At 42.3% G+C, this 15,569-nt stretch overlaps 1 protein-coding gene across 1 annotated transcript in view; it reads right to left on the bottom strand.

Annotated features, from left to right (window-relative positions):
* LOC129327293 (cAMP-dependent protein kinase catalytic subunit alpha) overlaps window positions 1-15,355 on the bottom strand; it is a 67,905-nt gene extending 52,550 nt beyond the window's left edge. Inside the window, exon 1 of the mRNA XM_054975806.1 lies at window positions 15,217-15,355. Coding sequence (XP_054831781.1) covers window positions 15,217-15,262 — 46 coding nt within the window. The 5' untranslated portion in view covers window positions 15,263-15,355. The remainder of the gene's footprint in view (window positions 1-15,216) is intronic.
* Window positions 15,356-15,569: the final 214 nt, after the last annotated feature.

Here is a 15,569-nt window from a genome sequence, read left to right as displayed (position 1 = left end):
GTTGGTCAACTCAAAATTGGATTCTGGAGTTTGACCAGTTATTGGAAGAAGCTAAAATATGAAAATATTAAGCTGCATGCTAGTTTTACCATGGCATTTTATACCATTTGCCTTATGCCAAGCTTTAGCAAACCAAATCGTCTTTTACTGATGGCCCCAAAACACTGTAAACATAGTGAGTACTAGGAAGCCACAAAAACAACAAAAGCAGCAACAATCATGTGTATTTTATGGGAGAGGGGCACAACTCACAGGTAGGGTATCTGCTTTGCTTGCAGAAGGCCCCATGCATTTCCAGTTAAAAAGGTCAGCTAGTAGATAATGTGAAAGACCTCAGAGACACTGGAGAGCCACTGCCAGCCAGAACAGACAGCACTAACCTTGAAATACCAATGGTCTGACTCAATAGAAGACAGCTTCACATGTTTATATAAATTACACTTAACTAGACTATGAAAGCTTACTATGGCTGAGTTTTACAAATCCCAGGCACTAGGTTACCAAGGCACCTAGAAATTGCATTGTGGCACCTAGTATTTCCAGCAATTATTTTATTATGAGATTTTTATTATGACAATAGCCAGGGTTACGCTCATATATATACCACAAAGTTTTTGTCATATTATAGCTTGAAAAAAATTATGAGAAACTGTGAAATGATTAGTAATAGGTTTTGTGGAAATAATAATTAGAAAATATGGTAATTAAAATACAAAACTCTGAATGCTGAAAAATGAGTCTAAATTTTTGGGCTGGCTCCTAGAGCAAAAGAAACTTTATCAAGGCCTACACTATGGCCCTTTAGTTCCAATCTTGCTCCCATTGAGGATTTCAGGGCTGAATATGGCCCACAGCCTTTGCCACAAATTATTACAATCATTTAATGAGGTTTTCCACTTAGGTCTTACTACATATTTTTCCAGAAATTTAGTCTTAAAACTATACCTAAGAACACTCATTAGCAAGAGTAGGAAAGGGAATTACCTTATTTTTTGAAAGGGAAAGCAGTAAATGTAAGCATTTCAGTAATAAGTAGAAGTTAATATGTTTCAGTTTCCATCAAAATTCCAAAGCATTGCCTAGGGATGAGCCGCATGTATCTTCTAGAAGACTGTCAAAAAATACTGGCCTAGAAATATCCTAAGCATTGTTACCATCAACACATAAATGCTTAGGACAGGGGTACTCACACTGTGACTCATGGGCAGACACACTTGCAATTACTATCAAACAAAACAGCCACTTGACTATTGCGTACCCCAAACACAATAATATTAAATAAACTAGCAACAGAGCCCGTTGTAAAAATAAATACAACAGGCTCTAGTAGCGGGACCAAGGTCTCACTGCCGCCACAAAGGTGGCAGGGAGGCGTCACGGAGGGGCTTCCCCGCACTGTACCTCAGCCCTTGCTGGCTCCGGCAGCCCTGTAGCCACCGTGGAGGTGGCAGGAAGTCTGTGCGGGGGGGGGGGCTTCCCCACACTGCGCCTCCCTGCCAGTTCTGCAGGCAGGCCTCCAAGGGGCCGCAGAGCCGGCAGGGAAGCACAACTCAGCCTCATGAAGTGATGGCCCTGCCCACTTTCCTGAAACATAGTTTGAGGGCACAATAGAGAACTGTGCTCAAAAGGGCCATGGCAGCTAGGGTTACCAGCCTCCAGGTAGTGGCTGGAGACCTCCTGGAATTACAACTGGTCTCCAGGCCACAGAGATGAGTTCATCTGGAGAAAATGGCTACTTTTGGGGGTGGACTGTATCAAATTCTGCCATGCCAAGGTCCTTTCCCTCCCCAAATCCCACTTTCTCCAGGTTTCTCCAGGTTTCACACCCCAGATCTCCAGGAATTTCCCAACTTGGAGCTGGCAACCCTAATGACAGCATATCAGAGAGTCAGATGAGGCCACTGGCTCAAGTAATGTAACAACAGCTCACAGTTCATGTACCAACAGTTATATCACTAAAAAGTAGTCCACCACTTCGAGAATGGGAGCACCACATACTTTCAATTGGCGCCTTATTTGGATTAACAACAAACTTTCCGGACACCAGGAGTTTTAGAGTTATCTGCCAAGTATTTAAAGACTGAACATCTCTGCAACTGAAAATACAATGGAAACACTTAGAGATCCTTTCCTTCTTCAAGTGTTGCAGTTACTTATCATAAGAAGTAATGGGGTACAGCAAGAAGCAGCACAGTGCATCCCAGCCAAACACAGCTTGCCAGAACAGAATTATTTAGGGGCATGTTAGGGAGAGTTTTGCCATTTCTAATGTTTTGCAAATCTCTTCAGCCCACTCCCCAGTTAAGCTAGTGACAACACCGACATATTTAGATACATTCCCATAGAAGTCATGAAGCGTGAAAATTTAACTGCCTGCCCACACACAAAGCATAGCTTAGGACAAAGGTCACCAAGCTTTTTGAGCCTGTAGTAGTAGGGTTGCCAGGTCCCTATATCCTGAAGCCAATCATAAAACAGTTTCTGCAGGAGGCAGAGCCAAACACAAAATAGCTGCTGCCTCTCTTACAGGTTTAAGTAGACAAGAAAGGCATGGGTCGGAGAAGCAGGTGGTAGGCCTCAAGCCTCCAAGGATCCTATCTGTACCCCCAGATTGATAGAAGCTTCCAGATATGATGGCTGTGTATTACCACGCTTTCAGTGCAATATCATGCTGATGTAACCCATCCTGAAAGCGTGCAGGGAGCACTAGCTCAGTCACTCTAACTTTGGTGCAAGTAGCATCCCCAGTGGAATGTGCACAAGTTCAGTGCACAAGTTCAGTGCAACTCTCTATAACGGACAGGTAAGAAGCAGCTCAATAAGTACTTTGTCCCCCCTAGGAGGTGCATTCCACCATGCATGAACTCTGAGGGGGAGCAGAGGGAACTGCAAGAGCATCATGGGCAAAGGTTCGGAACCTATTTTCTGTTTGCTGCTACTGTGTTTATCACTGTCCTTTTGCCTCATGATTCTTTTCAAGCAGCCATCCAACAGAGATAGAGGCCAGGATGGACACAATGCAGAGCCTGCTGTCAGCTGAGCCTACAATACCACCAAGAGCTCTAGTGATCAGTGTGCGTATAGCTTCTCTGCTTGTGGGGTTGCCTCCTCTCTTGTTCTAGCCTGGCTCCTGAACCATAGCACAGTACTTGACAGTTGTTTGCAGTTACCCTTCTTACGGGCATATAGAGCCAAAGACTGCTTGACCTATGATCCTGCAATCTGCCAATGCAGCTTTGCTGCAACAAGAGAGATGGACACCCCATTCAACTGCCTTGCTTTCAGGCTTCTCTGCATGATGTTCCATAAGTGCCTGATTTGTTTTACAGCTGTGTTAGTTTGACTGAGGTTTGGTAGACAGGGATTGGTTCTCATCTCTTGCTCCTGATTGACCTCAGATGTCTTCAGCACAGGACTCACTAGGAGGGGACTGACGGCATCCTTTACTGTCTACATACTGTGGTCTAGCAAGGGAGAGGGGAAGGCTCCCCGGGATGCACAGTTCCTCTGATCACTGAATGACAGAGGTGAGGAGGAATGGACCACATGGTTCCTGGGATAAACAGCAGCATCTGGCAGCAAGGAACCCATCAAATGGCTGGTGTGTGGGACAGTCAATAAGCATGAGTGGCCCATAGCCAAGTGACTGCATTTGACAGTACAAACCTTCAGCTATGCCTTGGTCTCCTAGAGTTGTCTGAAAGCCAGCTCCATGTAGAGTTTTATCTGGGGAATCTACGTATGCACTTCCACCATGCTATGACTTCCTCTACAGCATCCCATGTTTTGGTATATATGATTGATTTTGACAATGGTACCTGGATGATTTATAATACTGGGTCTGGCAGCTGTGTACCCAATTCAGTGTGTGAGGTTTGGGGTCTTGCATAAGAATTTCAATTGTTAATTCCCTTCCCTTTTAAAACAAAAAAGGATTGTATATGCACGAATTATTGGGGGGGGGGGGTGCATTGATAACTTTGTAGCTTTGGCTCAGCATAAGATATTTTCATATACATTCCTTGCTTCAAGAGAGCTGCAATGACCTCCTCTTTTAGGAGATTATATTCTATTTACTGGAACCAATTACTCCCCTTCAGTTTGATATTAGCCACGATGGGCAAGGATCAAGCATACTGGAGGCAGGCTGGACACCTCTAAGCATTAATACATGGTATCTCTACTTCTGAGATACATTTGACATATGGCTACCTTACAGTGATTAGCATGGTCTGCAAATATTTATGAAGACAACATTATTCTAAGTTAGATTGCCTGGGAGAAGAGCTGTATATTTGCAAGTGTAATTTAAACAAAAGGGTATGCACAGTTAATACAAAGTTACAGCTAAGCCAAAAAGATGCATATCTACTCATGAAGCTGTAAGCCTTGCTGGTACTAGATCTCAGAAACAATTTTAAAATTAACCAAAACACTGATATTTTCATTGCTCTAACAACATACCAGAGAGGTTTTCCTGGCAATACTGGGAAATGGCAAAACTCCACGGACACAGTAGAATTAAAGACCACTGAAATCCATTACAGTTGTCAAAAAAAACCCCTTCTGCCTAACATAAGGCACAGAAAAATCTAGTCAGTCACCTTGTCGCCAAGTCCAGTCATTGGCAGCTGAACTACATCAATCCTGGTATGAGATGAAAGGCACAAGAAGATCCTACAACATGTTTTTTTCCCAAGCACCTCAGCAACATCAGTTTATTTTCTCTACAGTCTAAAAGCCCAAGATGTCTTTTGACACATACTTTCTACAGTCTGGGCAAGCCAGTTGCAGCCTCTGACCCACGAAGAAGGTGTGGTTCACAGTACATTAAAAAAATGACTGACAACCAAGCCAAATCCTTAGTTATACTGTCCCCCTCAAAAATGATGAGAAATTATCAAAACATAAAGAAAGCTTTGCATAACAGGATTGCATGGCTTACAACAATAGAGCTGTCTTATAATAAGTTGCCTTTTTAAGAATTTATAAGAATGGATGCTTTAATAGTGTTTTTATATATATATATATATATATATATATATATATATATATATATATAAAAAAAAAATACCAATTGCTCTCTGATCAGGAATGCAAGGCACCAGCTGAAGATACCAACATTGCATCTCAAACAAAATCAAGTCAGAACTAAGATGGATCCCTCTTGGGACCCCTATTCTATCACTACATGGCTTGTAGGGTTACCTATATGTATAATTGCTATCCTAAGCATGTTAATTTGAAAGTCTCAATTAAATTATGGCTTACTGCCAAATAAATACAGTTAAGCAGGGAGCAAATTTCAGCACCTTGGTGCATGTAATACAATAATTGCTCCATTGTCCAAAAATGACTCTTCTTGATAACACTAGAACACCATCACACTGTATCTAGAAAGGCGCATCCATGCATGAAGAAGTTTGTAAGGTGACATTTTCCCCAGTATAAGTGTTGTCCATCACAATAGCACATATACTACAACATTTAACACTGCATACATTTTCAGATACAGGTGCAACTTCAGAAGTCATTTATGATTAGTGCAGAAAGCAACAGAGGATAGAAAATACACATACTTATTTACATAATTTCCCCAACGCTTTGCAAATGAGCAAAGAGGAATTTAACAAAGGCAAGAAAGATATATGCGTCTCTTGCATTTTCTCATTCATTGACACAAGGGACCATTTAGTCAGACATTCTGAAACTGGTAACCAACTTCAGTAGTGTAACACACTTGCAAAGTATGTGTAATATCCCCATCTGGTGGCTGGACCACACAGAATGATACCAAATCATGGCTCAAGATCTACATGCCCCTCTTCAAATTCTTCCCCACAGTGTCCTCTGATATTTTCCCTCAACTAGGGAAAAGGCTTCCTAGGGCTTCCGTCTTGATCCAGCATCTGTGAGGAGTACACTGCATTTAAATAATGTTTAACTATTAACAGCCAACCTTTATTAAAAAGAGGAGTAAGAATGACATTGTAAGCTGCCTTAAGTACTTTTTGAGGAAAGGCAGCTAGTAAGGGTTTAAAAAAAATAAATAAATAAATAAGAGAAAAGAGGGCTGCAGATCATATAAAGCTTTATACATAGCACTGGCTATTAGAAGCTGCATGAACACTGGGCAAAGCCATACAGCTGTATAATGACCCACCTATTCATTTGAAGCGGGCTCCAAAAATCTGCTCTTGGTAGCAAGTTAGTGAGTTATGTGAAAAGTCACATGGGAGGATCACATGTAGCCCACTGTAGTTCTTTGCAAGTACCCATATTTTCAAAAAATATTGGGAACACGTGTGAAACTGCCTTATACTGAATCAGACCATTGCTTCATCAAGGTTAGTATTGTCTGCTCAGACTGGCAGCAGCTCTCCAGGGTCTCAGGCTGAGGTCTTTCACATTTTCTACTACATGATCCTTTTAACTGGAGAGGCCAGTGATTGAACCTTACCTAGGACCTTCTGCACACAGCAGACGCTCTACTCTTAGATCATAGCCTTCTCCCAGGCCATTCCTCTGCTTTTTGAAGAGCTACATTTACAGGTGTTAAAATACTTTGCAGTACTTCTACTAAACTTGTGTTTATTCTAGGATTACACTGGGAATGCCAGGAAAAAAGAAACATTACAAGAGTATATCACCACAGTCGTGCATTATGAAGTTTTTGAAAAATCACATCAATTTTGTGTAAACAAAATTCAAAAGTTAAGCACCCACCCCACTCGCATACAATTAGTACAGCCTATGGTCCTGCACAAGTTGCAGAAGCATGTCTATGTGATCTTTGTTTCTTTCCTAATCATCAGTTCCAAGAAAGCATCATCCACACTGTCTTAATGTAGTGAAAAGCATTATGATATTAGGACTCTGGTTCTTATAGGAGCCACTCACTTCCTATACACTTTCTTCCTTCATAATCCTTGCTTGTTCTCTTTTAGACTACATCATGATACTAAGAAAGAATCAGACTATTAAAATTAACAAGTTAATTGCACAAATGAAGAATAAAGCAATCACATCTTACATCAACATTTCCTGGAACAAAATAAAATACTTATTTTCAATCAAGCATTTTCCTCATTTTTACTTATTGTACTTTGACTGCTCTGCCCATATTCTATTTTCATTCATGCCCATGGCTTTCCAAATATCCCATTTCAATCTGTTAATCATCCTAAATGCATCCTTTCTTTTAGTATCTCACTTAACATCACTGTCTCATAGACAGCTCCACAACCCACTTCTTCAGAGTACCAAGTGCTTAACATATATTTCCTTGCTTTTTCTAGATCAGTAATCCCCACCCTTTTTGAGCCCGTAAGCATGTTTGGAATTCTGATGCAAGATGGTAGATGCAACTACAAAATGGCCACCACGGGAAGTGGTGCCAACCACAAAAGGTCCTCTGTGGAAAACAAAGCCAACCACCACAAAGGAAACCCAAGTGCGGTGGACAAGAGGAGTAATTTTAAAAAATAAACAGGGAAGGAGGAATGAGAAAGAAAATAAGACCAACACTGTGGTGGTAGAAGCCACCAAAATAATATTAGTTTAGTTTGCACAGCCAATCAGGTTTCCAGTGGCTGGAGCCCTACCTGGCTGCACCCACTTTTAAAAAAAACACTTGGTGTACGCCAGGAAAAGTGGTGGTGGGCACCTCACTGGGGACCTCTGTTTTAGATGATTAAGACATTTCTTGTTCACCATTGGAAAACCAGGATTATTTCAGTTCCCATTCTCAGAAAAGACAACCCTCTGAACAGTCTAATAACCCCTACTTTGTGATGTCAACAGCAACCCTTTTGTACAAATTCAGCAACCCTTTTGTACAAAATAAGTTAATCAGCTGACTCCAGAACCATTAGCCAGTCCCTTAAAAACGGTATTTCTTGATATCCCACAACAGAAATTCAAAATGCAAATTCCCACTTCACTGGCCACTTGCTATACTCCTGTCTAGAATTCAGCCTCCACACTAACCTCTCTGTTGCTGTGATTTTAATGCACTGTATACGCTGTTCTACCACGAATAAAAGCCCATTTCTCTAAAGAAATGTAGACCTGAATCACCATCAATCCTGAACTAACACAATATTACTTTAAATAAGTAGTAGTAGTACCCTGATAGGGTATGTTAAACTAGTCTGAACAAATTTATAATCAAAGGCCTACCTTTTCTTAAATTCTCAGCCTGTAGAAGTCAAATGGTAGCTAGTACCACAAGCCCATTCTTCACCTTCCTATATTCCCTGCTTGGGCCCAGACTGGAGCCCTCAAATTAGAGCAGAAAGGACAGGTATTTCCCTCCTCTCCTGCAGTGAAGACCAGAGCTATTTTCACTAGAGAAAGCCCCAGATTCCCTCCCCCACAGTCAAAGGACTGGTTGGAGGCTTCATACCTGCTGGGTTCCCTCACCCCATACCCTTTCAAGTTCACCCAGCCTGTTAACTCCCCTCACCTCCAGCCTCCATCTTGCCAGTCTAGAATGTGGCCGCCTCTGCACTTGGCCTATGGGTCCCCAGAAGGGTCAATCTGTAACAGTGCTGTGGGAGAGAGACTCTTAAGAGGCAAAGTGATAAGCACAGCACAACAGAAATTTTCAAACGGTTACTGAAAGGAATAAGGCAATGGATCAAATCCTTCTGGGAGCAAGCTAACGAGCTAAGAATCCACCTTCGTCAAAGTCTTAAGAAAGAACACATCAGTTCCTAGGCTCAATGGAAATCTTGCCGCTTGAGGGGGTGTGGCTGTTCACATGTGACCACACTCATACACACAGTTGGCTTTTCACTTGGATTATATAAAATAAGGTTTCTTGTTTGAAGGTCAAATGATTAGATTGTTTTTCAACCATGACATTAACAGTATTTTCAGGAGAACAAGGATTTGGTCTCCCTGATGTTGTCCTCTCAAGACTTGACTACAAAAAACTCTGTGTGGGCCTGCCTTTAAAGACTGCTCAAAAACTTGCCACAGGCGCAGCAGCAAAACTCTTAAATTGATGTTGTTGACCATAGAGAACACCTTATATCCATTTTCAATCATTTGTAGGGTTTACAAGTTTGTTTACAGGTCTTCTTGATCTTTGAAGTCCTAAACAGCACAGGCTCAGATTAACTGAAAGTAAGTATCCTCCACATGCATTAAGATCATCTGAAAAGGTTCCCTTGTTGGCTGAAATGCAGTCAAGGGGAACCAGAATACAAGTGGGCCCCATCTCTTTGGAACTCCCAGCTCAGAGGTGTGATGAACTTTCTTGTGAGCCTTCAAGTAAAACCTACCTTTCAGTGAAGATCTGTGAAATACTGATCTTTGTGTTTTATAAATTTACCTTCAGCGTTTTTAAAATTTTGTGAACGGATGTGAAAATCTTCCTAGATTGAGTGAGCAGCATAGAAATATGGATACCACATGAGAAGCTCCATCAGCCTTCTCTACCAGTCCTATTTGGTGGGGGAGCACATTAAAAAAGAAGCGATCTAGAAGCTGTGTTTTGAGCAGTACCTGCCACAATAAACTTGTAACTTTTACCTAATCAAACCAGCAGAATTATTAATCCTGCTCAAGCACATAGCAGGCAGAATAACTCTCACTCTTGAACCATCTTCTTTCTGCCCACCAACCAATCTAGCTTTCATCTGCCTCCCCCTTATCTGCAGCTATATTTTTTACTTCATTTAGACCCTCACCATTTTCCTCATTGGGGACCCAAAGCAGCTGGCATCATTCTCCTCTCCTCCATTTTATCCTAACAACAACCCTGCGCTGAGACTGTATGGCTGGCTCAATGTCACTCAGTATGCTTTCACAGCAGATTGGGGATTCAGACCTGGACCCCCCAATCCTAGTCTGAAGCTCTAACCATTGTACAAGCTTTCATGGAGGGACTGCTATTGAACAGTAGAAAGCAGCTGGACCTGAGTAAGTCATGCAAGTTGTGTGGTAGCAAGTTGCCCACTGGCTGTGCCTGGCCCTGGCCCCAATGAGAGCTCCCCCAAAGGCCAAAAAATGCACCAGAAAGGGTCCTTCCTCATCCCTTTTCCTGTCAGAAACCCAGCCTTGAATACTGTTGTGACTGCCTAGCAACAACCCCTTATGACAGCTATCCCAAAGCTTCAGCTGCAGGACACAATTCTTTTGAAGTCCTGCACTCATTTCCAAGCCCTATAAATTTGAACCATCCTGATCTTTCCAGTCTTGCTAAAAGTCTAACTACTACTTCATCCTGGTATGCACTCAAATTTTCTGTTTTCTATCTTCATCTATCTGTACTTTTCACTTACAGTCCAAGACTCCTGTAACATCTGGGACCGAAGAATACCCCTTTCCTGAACACTGTAACTGCTGGAACCTATTGATCAGTAGGAGAATAGCTAGGGCTACTCACAACTTTGGAAAAAGAATAGGTAAGCGGAGAAGAAGAGAAACTCTGTATCGTACACACACCAAATGTGATAATTGTTGATATCTGAAGTTTATTTTCTTTTTAGAATCACACTCTTTCCAATACTCTCCTCATCTTCAGGAAAGTTCTTTTTTTGTTGCTCGTCATATACAACAGGAAAAAAGTCATTCTAAAGGTTTTTCTTCTTCTAGGAACTCAATATATTCTCACTCTTCTCCCAAACTAAATTCTCATTCTTCTCCCAAACTATAGCCTCCCTAGGAGAAAAAGTTGCATTTGTAATCAGAATAGCAATAAAATGCTCGGATGCACAAAGACAAGGCTGCCAATGGGAGAGAAATCCAGGCCCTTCAAGCTTTATGCTCAGTTGTGAAACCATGGGCAAATTTTACCACAAAGCCAAACTCACAAATATCTGAAATAACATAAATCATCTCCATTACTATTGCCAGCAGGATGTGAACTATCAAGCTGTCATCTAGCAGCCTGCCCTTTTGCATAACAAAATGCAGTGAAGTGTGTGTGGCTTTTAAAATTGGGCTTGCACACACACAAACTTTAATGAAGGAACCCAATATAATGTATATATGGCAATATCTAAATTATACATGACAAACTCTAGACTGCAAGCTCTTTGCAGTTGGATCCAATCTGAATTGAGACAAGATGGGGCAGAAAGATGGAGGGACGAGTAAGCTTATCTATAAACTTACATATAAACTTTCATTCATTGCTTGCTATATGCAAGCTTTAACACAGTTGTTTAAACTCACTGGATTACTGTGCTGCTCATTGGCAGAGTTATTGTTAATATAGGCACAACATTGAATGTCTTAAGAATATCAGCTTTCCTTTTTGAAAATCACGTTTCTAGGCCTCAAGGCTTCAAATGAAAACTGGGGTGGGGTGGCAAGACCTAGGGAAAATCTTAGAAAGCAGACACTAACTGAGCACAGGCAGAAGACATAGTGCTGTGTATCCTGTTTTGCCCTTCCATTTCACGGAGTTTGCAGAACAAAATAAGTGAAGTTAAATGTGCCTTTATACCAATGGCATGATTCAGCTATTTTTTGTTATAGAACACGGATTATTTTAGAGAATTTGAAAAGAAAATAATGTAGCATACACCACCCTCCTTTGGGGGCATCACATCCAATCAGAAACTCAAGTTGCCACGGTCTGTGTGACAACTGTCCAGGCAGTGATGATTATCAAGACTCAGCAGGAAATTCATAAAATGGAATTGCACTCTTCTAAACGCTCTGGCTTCAGCAGACTAAGAATGGTGAAAGTTCATTTAGGATGGCAACGTCAGTGCTTGCACATTAGTTTGTACCATATTTTTTTGCTTTAAGCAGACATTTCCAGAGCTTCAAAGGACCTCCTTCCACTGTGGCAGAACATAATACAAAAATAATTATGTCAACTGATGTCTATCCAGTTTCTGCTTTAAAATGGTCAATGAACAAATTTTTCAATAATTATGCAAGAAATTCATACAGACACGCAACTGTACATGTGAAAGTTGCCTTTTATGTATGCCAGAACAGGAACAAAGCTTACCTGTCCAATCTATTTTCCAGAAGAATCCATGATTGGCATTTTACACAGAACAGCCTAGCAGCTAAGCTACAGGCACCTAGATGTCCCATTCCATAATATAACTATTGAATTATATTTTATCCCAATACTTATACAGCTTCATATGTATTATCTCAGTATAATTAAAACTGCGCTTTTTTGTTATTAATCTTGCCAAAACATCAGGGGCTGGAGAGGTGGGAATGATCAGCACAGATTGTATGTAAATCAGACAGTATATCTGTAAAGACTCTGTGCAAACTGGCACAGTTCTGACAGTGTTTCTTCTAATCACTATGCACAGATTGGCCAGAAAGACATAATCTATGAAGAAGCCAGCATATATGTGAGGAGAACTGCATAAGGACACTAGTATGTACTGACAGATCCACAACCTGACCTCTAACTGTTTTGCTCACATTGCCAGTCAGCCCACTCATATCTGCATACTCTTTATTCATTCATTTACTTCATAACTATGTGACCCACCTTGAGTTTCAGTGAGAAAAGGAGATTATAAATAACATGAATAAATAAATTTATATTTGAGACAATACCTTTGCTAATGCTGTATAGCCACTATCTGCCAAAACATCTTTGGTTGTAAAAGGAAAAATAGCTACCAAGGGACAGGTGTGCATCTTGAACTGGAAGATGAGCCTGTAGCTCTGTATGTTGTACTGAATTCAATCAAATTTTAAAGGAAAACTTTTGCCTCACCCTTTAATGGCCTGTGCTAACAAACACTTTACCTAATTAGAGCAGGAATACTTATATGCTGAGATTCTACACATGAAAACATTTATATGGCATTTGATATCTAAAGCAGTGTTTGGATATCTGAAAAAGGTTTTAAAAAGTAACTGAATTTCGGGCTTTCCACAAAAAGAAAAATACTGGGATTAAAAAAAACAAAAACAAGCACAACTGTATAAATTATCGATTCATAACATTTATTTGGAATACAGAATTTGAAGTCTTTTACTATGCCTATAGCTACCTTGCTCTGTGGTTAATAAAGGGAACATGATTCAGGAGTATGACACCAAAAAAGCCTCCAAAAAAAGCAGGCTCATTTCCATAGGAGCACAAAGTTTTTAAGATGCTGAATATTCTTAACAGCTGTAAATGAGGCACTGGATGGAACAATAAATATATTAAAAGATTTTTAGGTATTCCAAACCCCTGATAATAGGTATCACAAGTTACCTTAAGAATGAGGGACGACATTTTGAGTAAGTCTTGCTCATTTTCTTCTGTGTAGGGATCAGGCACACAACCCACAGATATAATCCTTGTATCCAGGGATTTGCTTGGGAAAGAGATACTTTGGTCGAAGTGGCACAAATCACAAGGTGATTCTGACTGCAGTACAAATAGATGCTAACATAAGGTAGGGAAGAGGGCCTAGTCAGAGTCCCCAGATTCTTCCTTCAGTCTGGAGAAGTGATGGCATGCAGAAAAAAGGACTAGTCAATGAATACCAGAAGCTGAGAGCAGAGCCAGCACTTCCCTTATTCCAGCAGAGGAGGGCCAGAAGGTTAAGATGTTGTGTGCGGCAAGCACTTACTTACAATGTTTTTTCTCTGATCTTCCCTTTGCTCATGGCATTATTTCATATATAAAGCACATAAGTGACATATTAAAAAACCTAGACTGAGCTGTTCTGCTGCAAGTTTCTCTCTCTAACGTGTACACATTTTCCCCTTCCTCTCCAAATCTTTGTTTCCCATTTTTACATCCAAGCGAACTTACCAAAGGGTATGTGCATGGGCACTAAAGAAGGGTAGTCTGAATTATTTATCAGAAGCCAAGCTATGCACACCCATTATTCAGATGAATGGTGACAGATAATAAACCAAGGCTAACTGGAAGACAGCCCTAAGGATTAAAAACAAGCTACCATTGTTTGAAAGGGCAATAAATTAAGTGATGGAAGGATGCCAGGGCGTGCCACAAGTTCCCCAAGGTACAGTAGGAAAATTTTCAATGTTTCTCAAAGTTCTGTTCCAAGTTCAGCAATCTGGCTGTCCTGCGAGAGTCTGTTGATGACTACGTGATTCCCCCTTCGACTTCCAACAAGGCAGTCCCGGTAGAACTCTCTGCCTCCACATTTCAGTAAACTACATAACTCTTCCTGCTCTTTTCTATCATCTCTGTTGGACAGCCACCTTCCTTCCTGCCTGACCAGCTCCGTTCCGCAGCTTTCCTTAGGGGTGATCAGGGGGCACATCCGTCTGTCTATCATCAATTAAGTAGCCTTCATTTGTGCTTAACAGGGCCAGCTGTCTATGAACACGAACCTGCCATACCTGCCTAAAAGCAACAGCAAAAGACATTAGTATCAGTGTATATTCTGTTTCTGAAACAGCAAACTAAATAACCTCAGATAGAAGTTGAAGATATCATAGAGAAAATGCTGTTTTTAAACATTTGAAACTGACACGTTTCAGTAGGTGACTTACAAAATAGAAATGATTAAAGTAAACACTGCTGACATGTTTTAAGTGTAAGATATGGCCAGATGAGATGGACTGGATACACTAAGAAAAAAGGCAGAAAAAAAATCAGGAGTGCATAGAGGATAAGTTGCAAACAATTGTCCCAATTAAAACACAGATACACAAACACATACAACCAGGCAAAACATCAAAAGGAAATGTTCTCGATAGAATAAGGCAACACTGACAGATTATAATGCAAAGCTTAGTTGGGTGGCTCCATGTGGCACAGCACGTTCCTTGAACAACTGGACCGGGAAGGGGGGGGGGGGGAAAAACATAAGAGGAACCCTGCTACGTTCTGCCCACAAAGGTCCCTGCAGCCCAGCATTCTCTCCCCCCCCCCCCGCGTGCCTCCGCCAGCCCATAAACTGCCATTCCCGGTTGAAAAGAGCGCAGCTTTACACAAAGGGGCCTGGCTAAGAACCCCCGCGGGATTCAGCACAGACGAGGGGACTGAGCGGAGAACCGCAGAGTGAGGCTCTCCAGACCTCGCAGGCAAAGCTCTGCCAGCCGTCGCCACTGCCGCTCAGACCCCGGGCACTTCCCGTTCAGTAGCCCCCGGTCCAGCTGGGCCTGGCGCCCTGAAGCCCACTTCCTGCTTCGCAGGTGCCCCAACCCGGCTCTTCCCTCACAGGGAGGGTGCTCCGGCCCGCGCTTCCCCCAGCAGCTCCCACCGCTTTCCAGCGCCGGCTTTCGCCTTTTCCTGCTCGCACTCACCGCTCTCGATCTCGCCGCCCTTCTTGGCCGTGGCCGCGTTGCCCATGGCCAGGCGGGGCCGGGCTTGGGCTGGGCCCGCGGGGAGGGGGCGCTCTCCCCGCTCGGTCGGTCCAGGCGGCAGGAGGCTCCGGCTGGGCCCGGCCAGGCCCAATCCCCCCTCCCCTGCCAGACCCGGTGTCGCCTCCGCCCCCCCTCCCCTGGCGGCCGGGTCTGTTGCAGCGCCTCTCCGAGCCGGCATGCCATTGGCTGCCGAAGCGGCTATCGCTCTGTCATTGGTTCCACCTGTGTAGCCCTGGCAGCTATTGGCCTTCAATTCGTGACCGGGCTCTTACGAGTGCCCGCCTCCTCCTTAC

Source organism: Eublepharis macularius, chromosome 4 (genome assembly GCF_028583425.1).
Source record: "Eublepharis macularius isolate TG4126 chromosome 4, MPM_Emac_v1.0, whole genome shotgun sequence".
Taxonomy (NCBI): Eukaryota; Metazoa; Chordata; class Lepidosauria; order Squamata; family Eublepharidae; genus Eublepharis; species Eublepharis macularius.
This window is presented reverse-complemented; position numbering and strand designations above follow the sequence as displayed.